Here is a 16263-nt window from a genome sequence, read left to right as displayed (position 1 = left end):
TCAGAGGGTTGTAAATCTATGGAATTCTCTGCCCCAGAGAGCTATGGCGGCTGAGTCATTGAATATATTTAAGAACATAAGAACATAAGAAATAGGAACAGGAGTAGGCCATATGGCCCCTCGAGCCTGCTCCGCCATTCAATAAGATCATGGCTGATCTGATCATGGACTCAGCTCCACTTCCCCACCTGCTCCCCATAATCTCTTATCCCCTTATCGTTTAAGAAACTGTCCATTTCTGTCTTAAATTTATTCAATGTCCCAGCTTAACAGCTCTAAGGCAGCGAACTCCACAGATTTACAACCCTCAGAGAAGAAATTTCTCGTCATCTCTGTTTAAATGGGCGGCCCTTTATTCTAAGATCATGCCCTCTCGTTCTAGTCTCCCCCATCAGTGGAAACACCCTCTCTGCATCCACCTTATCAAGCCCACTCATAATCTTATACGTTTCGATAAGATCACCTCTCAATCTTCTGAATTCCAATTTAAGGCGGAGATAGACAGATTTGTGAGCGATAAGGGAGTAAAGGGTTATGCGGAGCGGGCAGGGAAGTGGAGCTGAGTCCAAGATCAGATCAGCCATGATCTTATTGAATGGCGGAGCAGGCTCGAGGAGCCAAATGGCCTACTCCTGCTCCTATTTCTTATGTTCTTATGTTCATCTGGCCTGTGGTGTGTTGTGCTTAGTTTTGCAGAGTTTCCTGGAATTGGACATGAAATCTCCCAGACATTACCGCTAACAGCCCAGGACAACCGCGCCTTTTAGAATTTGCGGCGTAGTAGCGTGACGACCATCGCCACCACTGCCCCTCATGTTGTCACACCCACCCAACGCTGCCAAAAATCGCTTATGAGTGACCGGAAAGTGGAGGAGAGAGACAGGCGAAGCGGGGAGAGGTGCGGTGTTGGACTGCACTGAAAGAGAGTGACAGAGACTCGGGGCGGGAGATTGGGACTCAAGGGCGAGGGGGGGATCAGGAGATTAGAACTCACGGGATTGGGAGATTGGGACTTGGGGCAAGAGGAGCTCAGGGAGGTGGGGGTGGGTAAAATGAAGACTGGTGGTTCGGGGTCCGGAATGGGGGCTTGGAGGAGAGAGGGAGACTAGAAAATGGAGGTCAGGAGATTGGGGTAAGAGAAGGAAAGTGGGGTCTGAGTGGTTGTGGGAATTGGGCGAGCGCATGGGACGGGGGGGTAAACTGGGGACTTTGGGGAGGCTGGGGAGGAGAGAGGACTATGGTCCACCATTTCCTGCAGCGCCGGGAGCAGCAGCAGGAGAACATGGTGAGTGGGAGAAAAAAAAGCAAATAGTTCTTTAAGCTCTGACAATAGTCTTCGCTATCAACTGTTGTCCTCCGCCTCACAAACAGCGCCGTTTGTTTTTCAGAAATATTTCGGCACCAATGAGATAAATTATAAGAGCATTCAGATGAATTATGGAATTAATTTCATATTTCTTTGTGGACATGAATGCAAAGCCCACATGCTTGATTTGTAAGCAACAGGTAGGTGTGCTGAAAGAATACAAGATTCAAATACACGAGGAAGGAAACCATGGTGAGAAATTAGCATCATTGTTTAAAAAGCAGCAATCAATGTTTGCGAATGCTCGCTAGGTACGTGATGCTGCTGTTAAGACCCGCTATGTGATTGTTCATGCGGGTGTCATCAAAATCATGTTCTGAGGGAGACTTTTTTGAAGAGCTACCACCTGTAGGAATAGTAAGGTGGAATTTGTGCTTCCGAGCCTCAACTTAATCTGGATCGCAGGCTTCCTTTTAATAATAGAGGCAAGCTTCTGTCGCTTGTTGTGCCTCCATAGACAGTTCGCCCAACCTGGGGGACCTAATTTGAGCCTGCTGCTCTCGCTGGAAAATTCTGTGAGGTGGAGTGGTTAAATGCAGGAGGGACGAGCACGAGCTGGCAGTGGCCCATTGTAGTGGCCTGCTGTAGAGAGTTGGGTGGGGCACTCATGCTCATCCCAGCTCCAAAGAAGGGGAAGTTAACAAAAAATTCCCTACCATTTTTTTCGGCGGCCTCTCGTGGTCCGTTTAATTAGGCTGATGTCGAGCTGGATAAACTGCTTGGAGCTTGCACGGTGTATGTTCCACCTAGTGTCTCACACATTTTGCAGAGGATCTTGAAGCAGGCACAAGACTCCTCTTTGCATATTTAAATTAATACAGCCCTAATATCAGGTGCCACCAGGGACGCCTAAAGACAGCCTGGGCCAGTATGGAGGTGGCCATGCCAGCAACACAGATTAGGTACAGAAATTGGTTAAAAAAAAGAGGCGAAACGCATTTTTACCCCAGTGTGTCCATGTAAGTTTTGCTGAATGTAGCCCATGCCAAGTGCCAGAATGTCGGATCAAGCCTACCATATGAAATGAGTTTGACACACCTACTCTATACAATTAAGCAAAGGTCCATGGCCAGATTGACAAAGTCACAAGCATGATATTACGCCAACTGTTCACAACCTCTAAGCAGCTGTCCACAGTTAACTCCAGAAATTATCATAAAGGAATGTAACAGCTATCACTGGAAATGGCTCCATGATAGAAAAGTACTATTGGAATAACAATGAAGGCCGATATTCTCAGGATTCACAAACACAAACTCTATTAATCTTCACACATTAAACTTTAAGATTTACAGTTAAAGGACATAGTTAATTGCACATCTGTTTGTTTGTTCACTGCTACATCAATTTACCAAAACATAAATAAGCTAGGAAACATGCTCTAATAAGTCAAACTGTAACATGAAGAAATCTTAAGGTGAATGATTGCTGGTGTAACAGCTTTTGAAGGACAATATGTTAAGAATGTTTAGATCTATCTTCTGAAGTATTCCTCATATATTGTAAAACTGTCAATGCAACATAAACAAAATTCAACTGTATTAAATGCAGAACAGCTGGCTACACAATACATTCCTTAACCTGTGTCTGCCATGGCTCAGTTGGTAACACTCTTGCCTCTGAGTCAGAAGGTTGTGGGTTCAAGTCCCACTCCAGATCCTTGAACACAAAATCTGGTCTGAAATCAGTGCAGTACTGAGGGAGTTCTGGGGGTCGAAATCCAGGTGTACCAGAAAGCTGGCGCACCTATGATTTTTAGGGTGGTACTTACTGCTGGAATCCCTGGTACGGTAAGTCGATCCATTTTCAGGACTTTGACATTTTTTCAAAGTCCTACAGGAAATAGATCATAATAGGGGCGGGCCTTAAACTCAAAGCCAGGCTGACTGGCTGAAAATGGGTCGGTCGGGGCCTCTGCCGCTGCCAATCAGCAGTAGAGTCGTGGTGACATCATAGCGCGTGTACGTCACCACGTTCTCTCCCCTCCGTTAAAGGGGAGAGAATCGGACATTTTTTATCTTTGCCCACTGGGCCACCAGGGAGAGTTTTGGCTGGGCCAGCGGCCTGGCACTGCCGGTTGGCAGCCCGGCTGAAACCAGAGGCAATATTTTGCCAGCCGATCGGCAAGTCGGCCGGCAAAAATGTTTCCATTGCGGCCGCGGCAGTGGGCCCTCCCCTTTAAGGACGGCTGCGCTGCCGGGCCACATTCAGTGCGGAGATGGTGCGTCGGCAGAAAAACTTGTTGGGGGCACCGTGCAGCGGGGGATTGATCTATTCTGCTGAATATGGATAGGTAAGTATTTTTATTGTTTTAAATTGGTGCAACCACTCGGCCGGGATGGGGTCCAGGCCGAAAAATCCCCGACCTGAATTTAGGTCAAGTGGGCCAGTTGATCCCAAAGCGGCAGCCATTCAATTTTTAGAAATAGCCGCCGCAAACGGGCATTAATGGGCCTCTTTAAGACCCTGAATTTCGGCCCCCTGCAGTCTCAGAGGTGCTGACTTTTAGATGAGACATTAAACCTTTCAGGTGGACGTGAAAGATCCCATGGCACTATTTTACTTGGCTATGTACTTGAGGTGCTGCAACCTCCAAGGCCACAGTCCAAGAGCTGGAAAGTGCGAACAGGCTGGATAGCTCTTTTTTGGTCAGCACAGCCCCCTCCTGTGCCATAAACTTCCATGATTTTGTGATTCTATGAACTTTAGTTCTACATCTGAAATTATTTTTTAAAAGTATGTTTGTTCAATGCAGTCAATTCCCAATGAAAATGGAAATTCTGGATTTCCAGATGACAGAGGGTTAAATGCATGGTTCCACATTTCATTTTACAAGTGCAATAAGGACTTCATTAAAACAGAAATGAAAATAATTGCATTTTCGTCCCTGCAGTAAAGCAGTTCTGAACAGTGTCCTTAATAAAGCTGGAAATGATAGTGAGCAATGTAATAATGTTACACATGGTTAATGGCAGAGGATGGATTTACCTTTATTTTGCTGTGCAAATTTCCCCAACCTGATGCAAATAAGATCTTGCATGGCAGTTTCTGTGATGAATTATTGGACAAGTGGGAAAACTGTTGACTTGTCACAGGGGAGAAGACGGAGAGCAGCAATGGTCTCTCAACCCCGAGACCCGAGGTTGCTTTTAAATCTGAGATTGATATCATCAAATCTTAACTTTTTTGTTGACCTTGTCTTTTCTTTGCCTCTCTTAATTTTTTTCCTCCCTGATTTTCCTCACTTCTCCTCCCCTGCTGCCACTGGGGTCATTTTGCTGTTGTACGATCATGTGGGGGTAATTTGGGTGTAAAACGGGTGATAGTGAATTGGCAGCCCATTTCACATCTTTTAACTTTATTTCTGTTGAAGTCCAAATTACCCCCATTGAATCTTTGCTTGGGTAAAGAAGAAAGAAAAAAAGACTTGCATTTATATAGTGCCTTTCATGACCTCAGGACGTCCCAACATGCTTTACGGCCAACAAAATGCTTTTGAAGTGTAGTCACTGTTAGGTACAGTTCCATGGGCACCATCTGCACACTGGTGCCCCTCTCTGGTAGCCATTAATTCATTTGTGAGCCTTGTTGCGACGGAAATCATTTCCGGGTCGATGGCCAGCTTCCAGTGCCTTGCCGGGACATTCGGTGCCGGTTTTGCGGGGATGTGGAGCAGTACCGCCTGGGGAGAGGCGAACCGATGTGCCATGCCCCTGGTTGCGACACCATTTTGAACTTTGTTTTCTAGGGGGCCGGTAGCACCTCCTAGTGCGACCGCCTGCAAAAGCAGGCGACCCGAGCTGTACCAGCGGCAGTCAGGGAATGAATGTCTACCTGAGATAAGTGTGATTGCTTTGTATTTTTTTATTTTTGCGATTTATGTTTATGTGATGTCAGTAAGGTATTGGGAATGATTTTGGTGTCTTTTTTGCCGATTTTAAAAAATTCCCAGAAAGCCTCTCTTAGGGTACTCTTTAGCTCAGGATTTTCAGTTGCTCAGCCAGCACACTAAAAGAGGTGTGGAACGCCTCCCTCAGCACTCCGTTCCACACTCTGGGCCCAGCTGATGAATTTTGTGGCTGGAGACGCAAACCATTTCCCGCTGCAAAATTTACCACCCCGCTGCCATTCGCGCCTCAAAATGAGCGGTACTGAATTTCCAGCCCCAAATGTTTCCCCCCTTGGGGAAATCTAGAACTAGGGAGCATAGTTTCAGAATAAGGGGCCGCCGATTTAAGACGCAGATAAGGAGGAATTTCTTCTCTCAGAGGGTGGTGAATCTTTGGAATTCTCTACCCTAGAGAGCTGTAAAGGCTGAGTCATTGTTTATATTCAAGGCTGAGATAGACAGGTTCTTGAACTATCGGGAAGTCAAGGGCTATGGCGAACAGGCAAGAAAGTTCGGTTGCGGCCAAGATCAGATCAGCCATGATCTTATTGAATGGCGGAGAAGGCTTGAGGGGCCATATGGCCTACTCCTGCTCCTATCTCTTATGTTTCTTATTTGAGGGATGGGACCCTTCCTGCACCAGGAGAATGAGGCAATTTCCCACAGAAGGGTATGGCAGGGAAGAGTTCATTCTTGCCCTTAACATCATGGAGCAGTACTAATGGTATCTACACAGACATTCCTGGACTGAAGCATAAAATATTCTCCCAATGCTAATGGCCAGTGGAGTTGTCAAAAATGGACTGAATGGGAGAAATCACCAAAAGTACAAACACATTCTACAATTAATAAAGAAACTGAATTTTGACTCAACACGACCTTGAGAATAAAAACTGATAATGCTGGAAAGGCTCATCAGTTCTGATGAAAAATAATTGAACTGAAACATTAACTCTGTTTCTCTCTCCACAGATGCTGCCTGATCTGATGAGTATTTCCGGTATTTTCTGTTTTTATTCCAGATTTCCAGCATCTGCAGTATTTTGCTTTTGTAAGATCTTGAGAATATTGTTTTGTAAACAACCTTTGCTCTCATGTTCCCTTCTATTGCAACATTAAATCAGCCACAAAATATTTTTTAATTAACTTTTGATGAAACCTGTTTAAAACCAATGCAACATTTACACTGGCAATGTGCATCGTTGGCAAACCTTGTAAAGGTAATTTGAGTGATGAACGATCGACACCCAAAACATTAATCTAAATCCTACTCGGTATTTCCAGCATTTTAACTTTTTAATTCTTTATATATTTTTCCAGTTGTCTTTCTATGGGGTGCACGACTAAAAGTCAAACTAAAACATTGCCAGAGATTTCTCACAAAAAATCAGCGATTAAGCTGGGCTGTTTGATTAATAGGATATACAGATAGAAGGGAGTAAAACTTCCTCGTCAATGTCTCCTTATTCTGATTTTGCTTTCAGTATTTACAGTTCCTAACTTACCGGTGTGCAGTATTCCACCATTGGGTAATGCATTTTATGTCCTTTTGCTGTTCGACCAGAAAAGAAGCAGCTTTGGCAGACATCATAATTAAAGTGCTTTAAACTTCGGTACCTGCATTTCAAAAGTGCACAAAAGTACGTCAGACTACAACCCTTGCAACCTCTTGAATCTCAGTATAATCCAGCCCAGAATGACAGGCTAAAAATCTCCTCTCTCTGATTTTACCTCGCCTAGACCAGAGCTGCTAAAGACAACTGTGACACTCCTTAAGCCGTTCCGGATGAGATCAGCTAACTCGGATCAGATCGCAGATCACATCATTGCTCAGTTCCACAGTGAACAATGCAGCTATCACTGATCCACTGGGGAGCTTTATAAAAGTATAGTTAACAGTAATACTGTATCTATTCGTTAATAAGGTGACCCAGGTGTAAGAAAATCCTGATACTTTCTAACCAAAAAACCCTTCAAACAGCAGCAGATTCCGATTTCTGCAGAAACTCTCAATGCAACACAAATTCCACCCACCCCCCCCCCACCCCGCCCACTCCCCACTCCACCCCGCCTCCATAGCTCCCAGTTTCCCACAGTTCGTTCTTTGGCTCTCGCTCAGTTTTTCTGTCTCTCTGGCTCCTGGTCTGCCCTGCCCAGTCTCTGGCTTTTGGTTTCTTCCTGTCCACAATCTGCCCCTCTGTCATTTTTTAATCATTTGTTGTCACGATGTGATCAACGCCGACAAGGCATCATTTACCGACCATCCCTAGTGGCCCTGAGTGATGGTGGGCATTCTTGGGGTGATGGTGCTCACACGATGGAGTTAGGTCGGGAATTGAAAGATTTTGACCCACCGATGATGAAGGAATGGCAATGAAATTGCAATGGTTGTGAGGGATGAGGCAATGGAGGGATTTGGATTTGTAGCTGAAGGCAATGATTTAGAGTTGATAAATAAGAAGCCTGTGAAAGCTGATGAGCATGAGGATGAAAGGGGAGCAGGACCTCATGCCAGGATGGATTTTTGGGCTGGTTGAAAATGGCAGAATGGAGTAATTAAGTTTGGAGATGACAAAAGTAAGTGTTTCAGCAGCTGTGGGGTGAGGGAGGGACGGAGGCAGACAATTTTGGTAAGGTGGAAATAGGTGGTTTTGATGGTGGAAAGGATGTGGGCTTTGAAGTAGCAAATATGTGTAACTTTGGGATCAGTCTGAGGGAGCTGCCAGAGACAGGGCAGGCCAAGGTGTGACGTTTTAAACAGAAGAAGAATGGGAAAACTTTGATCTTGCTGATGTTGAGTTGAAGGAAATTCTAACTCATCCAAGACTTGAATGCAGCTAAGCTGTTGCACATGGGTGAGGAGTCAAATGATGGTGGAGAGGTAAAGCTGGGTGTCAGCTTTTAACGATTTTGCTATGTTAAAGATGCTGTATAATTGCAAGTCATTGTCATTCGCCTGTATTTGAAAGACAATCTGATACATAGAAATAATATCATCAAGGGGCAGCATGTAGACAAGGAAAGGGCCAAAGATGCGAACTTGGGGCACACTGTATGTGGCCGAATGAGGTGGGACAAAAAGACATTAAAGGAGATGCAGCATTTGCATTGAGATAGATAAGGCAACCAAACTTAAGGCAATCGAATTTAAACCCCACCCGGCAGGAATGATGCTGGCTCGGTGTTAAGATGGCGGATGGGTCTTGCCTTGTTCCCACACTTCTGTCTTCTTAACTTACCTCAAAACAAGCAAACGGGGGTGTACTTTACAGAGGTTGTGGTTTGAGGATATCATCAGTGCCGCAAGGCCATTTTAACTGCCGCAATCAGGAGAGCCATGTGCTGCAAACCTCGACAGTTTAACATTGCGGGAGTCATCGAGGAGGCCAAGGTAAGTCATTAATTTACCTTTTCTAAGGATTCCTTGTGAGCCAGGAGGTACAGGAGTGCTCACCCGGACCTCGCAATGAGTCCTTGGGCCTCCTCCTCCTGATGCCGGCATTGCCGGGAAACCACCCCCCAGCACTTCATGCTGGAGATGTCCCTTTGTGTTCTCAGTGTCCTCGGGCTCCTGGCACAGCCTCCGCTCCCATCCGCCGCCTTAATGGCACATTTGCCACTTTTGGGCGGGAGACAGTGATGGATTAGTATACTGAGGGCTGGGAGTTAAATGGGTTGGGCCTCACACTAGCTGGGTTTTCCCTCCCATCCCACTCACTGGCTGCCCGGAATGCGCCCCAAGTTAAAAGCTGCCTCAATTACTCAGGAACTTTAATGTGTACTCTGATTAATGACTTCAAAAACATTTCTGTGCCTGTCAAGATGTCGGGCCTGCTCCACTCAGTATTCTTCAGTGGCTCCTGTGGTTGCCAACAAAATGTAAGATATATATATTTTTTAATCCATCCTGTGGAACCAGGAGGACCAGGAATGCTTCTCCCAGCTCTACAAAGTCCTGAAGACTTTTGCTGACCCCCATTCGTCTAACTCCAAATCAGCTCCACTGCCCCCCACCCCGCCCCCTCCCCCCACGCTCCCCTCTGATCGCCTCTCCCTCCCTCCCAGCATCACAGCGGCCCAAAATTAACCTCCCACTTTGCCCATGATTTGCCTGGGGAGATATACAGCTCGCCAGTCTCATTTAAACGAGGCCTGAGGGTCTTGGACCTACCTGTTCAGACGCAGGGATCGCTCCCTGCACCCAGTTTGCACTAGCAGGACGACGCTATCCAATTTCCACCCCTTAATCTTTGTCCCCTTCAACTGTTGGAATACATCAGTTGCCATTCTCTGGGTGACACCAGGTCAGTTAGAAAATACTGCAATCCCTTGTTTCTGAGGAACCAGTCTAGACTGTTGTAAACTAATCTGATCATATCCTTCCCATTATTTCCTCATACAGATGATAAGCTGTCCAATATTGTTTAGTTCTTTAGCGCAGGGGAAAGAAGCTATTTTGTTTAGTTGTCTGCAGATTCCTTGTAAGATTCAGTGAACAGCGTGACAACCTTTTGTTTCAATACTTGGATTATCTGTGTCTCGTCAAAGCACTCCCATTTGCTGTAAGTGAACCTTTCTGTGTGTATAGGAATTCCTGCTGCATAACTTCAGTGTAAGGTTGCTATGGCCACCTGAAGGTAAGTTATGTGGTACTGCCCTCCAGGTATATGTAATTTTCTGAGAGTTTATGTTGGGTACTTTAACAGTGGAATATCAAGTCAAAGTGTAAACCCAAGTCAAAGATGAAGCTGCTGTAATCCATGTTTATCAATCCATGGCTTGTGTGGATTCTTGTGCTTTCTGTACAAAGTTTTGGCTGAGTTTATAAGAAAGAGTTTATATACCGTCTAAGAGACTGAATGGATATTTGTGTAATACCTGTAGTTAAATCTGGTGCTCCCAGATCCTAAGTACTAGAGATAGCTCAAGCTTGCTGAGGATCACATGGCTATTTAAAAGCTGTTTTCAATGACAGTACAAGATTTTTTGTGAAACAATTTTTGGGCTGCTGGAACTGTGAACAGTCGTTATGTAGATAAGTACATAACGGTTAGAACGGTTTAATTAAAGTTATGATACATAGCCTCAAAATTCCTGTAAATCTGCAATGATGACAGAATCTCTGCTAGACCTTTGTTTATGCCCCTGACCCTGGTCCATTTCTGAGGGTCAGAAGTGAACATTGAAAAACCTGCCCCTTTTCAAATAAGCTGATTTCCCTAATGCAGAGCCCGTAACAACACTAGATGCCAAGCAGGTGTATTTCTGTTATTTGCCTCCCATTATAATACATCTGCTTATATTTTGACAGCCGTGTTAGATGCCCAATGTCACTTCCGGCAGAAAGTGCTGTGAGTGCAGAGAGGCAGTGTAATCTCCTCTGCCCACTTGCATAACCAGACAAGAAATTCAGGGCTACAGTTTTGTCAATGATTATTTCTGTGACTGTTTTGAAATAAACAGAATAAATAAAGCTCCTCCTTGATCTTACATGAATACAACATTTCCCTTTCTGCCAGATAAAGATACAAAATCTCCAAAACTCCTGAATAGAAAATACCTCAACCTTTCCCTGAGGCTGTTCTAAAATACTCCTCAGGCCTAACATTTTTGAAGTGGTCTCGGTTAGGCAGCAATATCAGATGACTTGGGAAGAAACATGGAAAGATATATGTGTACCTGAATCCAATGATAGGACATTCCTTGCAGATATTGCACTTGGCCTGATGTTTGGCTGTCTCAGCTGCTGCCACTCTGTGAAGTACTGGCATCCAGACCATAGACTGTGGCTCCAGCCTCATCCAATCTAGGAACAAAGCGGCCTCAATCTCTGGCTTGTTATTGGCCTTAGGTGTGGAAGGGAGAAGAAATTCAGAGCAATAAATACTGCGCATTTGACTTATTTGGAATGTTAAGCCAGTGCTGGCACATATTTGTAACTCATGTTTGCATATTCTTGCTTCATAAACAGATAAAGCTTCAAAGCAGCAATGGCTAAAGTGGCAACTAAAAGGTTTTATTATCAGAATGCTCTAAAGTAGTTAACAGTCTGTTTTTCTTTCTTTGTATATTACACAGTGTATAGGTAACTCTATAGCAAGGGCAGTTCGCTCATGTGACCCTGATGGTTGCTGAGAACTTGGAATAAATGGAAAAGTTATATTGATTTCCCATAGCACAATGCTTGCACTAGCCACCCTGCTACACAAAATTAAATATTTCTGCACCAGTCCCAAAGTGACAAAATGTACCTTTTAAGAGCTAAAGTAAAACAGTCACCTTTAATAAAGTGTTTACAATTGGAGATTGGCGGGTCTAAAGGTGGCCTTGCTTATTACTTTTTTCATTCCAAAAATATACTAAAATTACTTATCTGCAACATTGTAAAGTTTAATTAATTCAAGCAGTAACAATATGTGAATTACATTGTGCGATTCGCAGGAGGTCTCACACGTGGTATACATAAAATGACTGGAAGAGCAGACTTCAGACCGCACTCTTGAACTTAACAGTAAATTTTTCAAATATTGAATCTACACCTTGGGCTAGAAATTCGGTTTTCAGCGAAAACAGTATTTTTACGCCAAAATTACCGTTTTCGCTTCGCTACTGTTAGTAGGCCTGATTTTCAGCCTTTAGTTTGCGCAGTGGTAAAAATCGGCGTTGCACAAGGATTCGCGGCGCAAACTGCGAATTTCGGCAACTTTCGTCCGAGGCCGATACCGCTGCGAGAGAGGCCTTGCGAGGGGGGGAAAAACAAGAACAAAAAATTGCAAAAAAACAAAAAAAACACTCACAAAACCCTTGCCTACTAAATCACTGAAAAAGAATTAAAAATAAAAACTTTAACTTACCTTTTTTGCAGGTCTTCATACTTACTGCTGCTCCAAGGGCTGCAACACAGGATTTTCCCTGTCGGTATTCTGGGCGCAGAATACGAGTGTGGAGAGAGCCAAATATCAATCACAAACGCTATTTCAGGTGTTGCACGTCGGCGATCCTCTCTCCCGCAGTATGTGGAAAGTGCCACCGCAAAAAGGTCACCGAAGATCTCGCCAACCGGGTTTTCGCCGGGGAGGGTGAAATAGCGGCAAAAATCCGGTCGCAAAATCGGCAAATTTCTAGCCCTTTGAGTATTACTAAAAGCATCCCAGCGGGTAAATGAACCACATGATGGGGGCAATTTTGACATCATGCAATGGTGTAATACAGGTGACAGAAAATCGGCAGCCAGCTTGAAGTCAATAGAAATAAAAATCAGCAAAGTTTTAAAAACGGGTTACCGATTCACTATCACCCGTTTTACACTATCCCACAAAGTTAAAATGACCCCCCAGTGTGATAATGGGCCAGAAAATTGCGGCCTCATCCCGACGAGGCCTTGCAAATGCCGGTTCTTGGGGCGCGATGTGCATGCGCCAGGACTGGCTTTTCCGATCTGTCAAGATTGCTCTCGACTGATCGTGCGCATCCCTGGGAGAAGAACATCGGCGCGGCAGAGATTTGGGCTATTTGCCCAACACTTGCCTCGTGACTGTCCTTCAAACTTTTACGCCTGGCAAAAGCAGGCGTACAGTCTACTTTTACCAGCGTAACACTTTCAAAGCATATAAAAGTTAAATTTAATCATTAATTTTTATATTAAAAACCCTGTCCATTAAGGTTAGTTTATTTTTAACCCTATTAAAACACATTAAAAAATTCCAAAAAATATATGTTTTCTAAAATATTTAATTACATTTAATTTCAATTAATTTTAAATATGTGAGGTGTTTTTTTTATTTATTCTGTGTTTCTTGTTTTAGGAGGGTTTTCTCATTGGGAACTTGTAAAAATGGAGTTCCCATTTTTTCAATGAGAATACTACCTCGTGATTGGTGGTCCAGGCCCACGTGACTCCAGCATTTCTGTACTTACGGGGAAGACATCTTCCCATATGCTGCGCAGCAAATGAAGGCCTCAGACCGGAATCGTAGGTTCCTCTGTGACCACCAGGTACTTTGGTAGATTTTTTGGGGTCAGAGGCGTTCGTCCAAAAGAAGCCTCTGAGTGCAATTTTGGGGTCAGTAAGTTTTGCAGACCAGACGTCCCAGCCTGTTCCTGATCTGTGCTGAATTATCTGATCTCAACTGAACTAGCAGTTGGACTTCTATACTCGATCATTGTACCCCTGTGTTAGTGAGCAGAAATAAATCAGGTTGGTTCCCCTTCTTGGATGAAAACAAAATACTGCAAAATGCTGGAAATGTGAAGAAAGAACAGAAATACTGGAAATATACAGCAAGCATTTGAAAAGAGAAGAAAAACAGGTTAATGAAGGGTCTACAACTGACTCCTAAAACTGTCTTTTCAAATTCTGACAAGCATTCTGTTATTTTCAGCTTTTTCTGATTTTATTTGCTTCCCAGTTTTGATCATTATCCAATATTCCTACAAAGTATTTACGAAGTATTTACAACACATTTGGCCCAATAGATCCATGCCAGTGTTTATGCTCCACACAAGCCTCTTTCCAACCTTCCTCATCTAACCCCATCAAAATAACCTTCAATTCCTTTCTCCCTCATTTGTTAATCTTGCTACCCCTTAATCTATGCTATTCACATCAATTAATCTTTGTGGTAGTGGATTCCACATTCTAACCACTCTCTGGGTAAAGAATTTTCTCCTGATTTCCTTATTGAATTTATTAGTGATTTTCTTATATTTATGGCTCCTAGTTCTAGTCTCGCCTGCGAGTGGAAACATTTTCCCACCTCTACCCTATCAAACCCTTTCATAATCTTCAAGAACTCTATCACATTACCCCTCAGTCTTCTCCTTTCTAGAGAGAAGATCCTCAGCCTCTCGGGTATAACCTCTCAGTTCGGGTATCATTCCAGCAAATATTTTTTGCACCTTCTCCAGTGCCTCTATGTCCCTTTTATAATACAGAGCCCAGTACTGTCCACAGTACTCCAAGTGTAGTCTAACCAAGGTTCGATAAAAGTTAAACATAACTGCTCTGTTTTTCAATTCAATCCCTCGAGAAATGAATTCAAATGCTTTTTGTAATGACCTTTGTATTATTTGTCGCTGCTTTTAGCGATCTGTGTATCTGTAATTCTAGAACCCTCTGTGCCTCTATCCCATTTAGACACTTATTTTCCAAGGAATATGTGATCTTCTTATTCTTCCTACCAAAATGCACTACCTCACGCTTATCTGTCTTGAAGTTCATTTGCCAATTACTTGCCAATTTTACAAGTTTATTAATGTCAGCCAGTATTTTTGATGCAGTCCTCTGTATTGGTGTCATTTGCAAATTTTGAAATTGTACTTCCAAATCCCGAGTCCAAATTGTTCATGTAAATGGTAAACAACAGTGGTCCCAGCATCGATCCTTTTGGAACACCATTCCTACCATTTTCTAATCTGAGTAACGACCTATTTTCTGTTTTGTAGCCAGCTTGCTATCTATTCTGCTACTTATTCCCTGACTGCATGAGTGGGGGGGGGGGGGGGGGTGATTTTAACCCCAGAAAAATGTGGGGGGTTTGGAGAGGTTGGTGGGAGGATAAAGTGTTAAAAAAAATCTGAATCCCGCCCACTTCCGATTTTAATGGAGGTGGAACAGGGGGTGGGGGCAGCCAAACCACTCCCAGGAGGTGGGTCGCCCATTTAAAAATTAGGAGGCTGGCATGTCTTAGATTCAACCAGCATTTTAAATTTAACTCTGGTTGTTTGGGTTTCTCAGGCCTCGGAGAACCTGCCAGCTAAAGTAAGGCGAGGACAGCTAGATCCAGGGCGTAAGTGCCTTTACACTTACTTCCTGGATCCAGCATGTCTGCCTCACCCATCCCTGTGATCAGAGACCTGCACGAGGTCTCCGATCCCCACCACGAGACCTCCAATCCATGTTTCCCTCTGCCCCCCTCAGCCGATCCTCCAGCCCTGATCCATGCTTCCCTCTCACAACCCCCTTCCCCCTCCACATCCGATGCTCCAGCCACGATTCATGCTTCCCATCCCACCACCCCCCATCCGCCAGACCCAATCCATGCTTCCCAACTTCCCCCCACCGATCCTCCAGCCCCGACGCTCCAACCCCGATCCTCTCTCCCACCCCCCGACCAGACCGCGCCATGCCTCCACCCAATCCCTCACTCCCTCCTCTCTGTGGCCTAGCGCTACAGGCCTACCCGTCTGCAGCCAGCCAGCCTCTCCATCTGGCTGGCTGCGGGTGGGAAACAGACCTTTGAACTGTGTTGTCCCAGGTTTCCCAACCACAACCCAGCAACCCCCCCATCCATCCACCCTGCTTCCAATCTGCCTCCTGATTAAAATTCCGGCTGACATATCCTTACCTTAATCATGATTCTGCCATGCTGTACCTTATCAAAGGCTTTTTGGAAATCCAAATATATTACATCTACTACATTACCCGTATCTAACTTTTCTGTTACTTCTTCAAAGAATTCTGTGATGTTAGTCAAGCATGAACTTCACATTTGGAATCCAATTGAAAATTCCCCTGTGTGGATGTCAAGTGAGCACTGGATGGTGTTTGGCTGTTCTGACCACCATAGGGCAAGAGTTTGCTGACATTCATGGTCTAGACTCATGAAGAATTGCCACTTGGGTGAAATACCAGAGGGTTGATGGCCCTATGGAACCATATCCCAGCAAGAATCAGCCCTTACAGAATAGCAAGGAGAAAACATGAAAAAAAAATTATAGTGCCTCTTTCTGTAGGCTTGATTACGTGATATCATACATTGTAAAGATATTGATGGTGAAATCCATCTTTGGTGGAGTCACTATCACCCATTTTGCACTGCACCCTAAGATGACTTCCACCTCATTGTAACAAAATGGGTCAAATACAACTCAGGATAACAAGGACATTAGTAGAATGGTCAACTGACAGCAAGGCGACTATAAACCAGAAAATAAAACAGAAGGCACATATTCAGGATTCAAACCCTCCACATTGAGTAGTTTACAGTGTAAGTCATTGTGGTAAGAC

At 44.3% G+C, this 16263-nt stretch overlaps 1 protein-coding gene across 13 annotated transcripts in view; it reads right to left on the bottom strand.

The window, feature by feature from the left end:
- dmd (dystrophin) overlaps positions 1 to 16263 on the bottom strand; it is a 2299423-nt gene that overhangs the window by 97207 nt on the left and 2185953 nt on the right. For all 13 annotated transcript variants that reach the window (XM_070893344.1, XM_070893337.1, XM_070893339.1 and 10 more), the window contains 2 exons: positions 10935 to 11101; positions 6761 to 6872 (listed from right to left, as the gene is read on the bottom strand). In XM_070893344.1, the coding sequence (XP_070749445.1) occupies positions 6761 to 6872; positions 10935 to 11101 (279 nt within the window). The remainder of the gene's footprint in view (positions 1 to 6760; positions 6873 to 10934; positions 11102 to 16263) is intronic.

Source organism: Pristiophorus japonicus, chromosome 11, assembly GCF_044704955.1.
Source record: "Pristiophorus japonicus isolate sPriJap1 chromosome 11, sPriJap1.hap1, whole genome shotgun sequence".
NCBI lineage: Eukaryota > Metazoa > Chordata > Chondrichthyes > Pristiophoridae > Pristiophorus > Pristiophorus japonicus.
The sequence above is the reverse complement of the archived record's forward strand: the minus strand, read 5'-3'. Positions and strand labels throughout refer to the sequence as shown.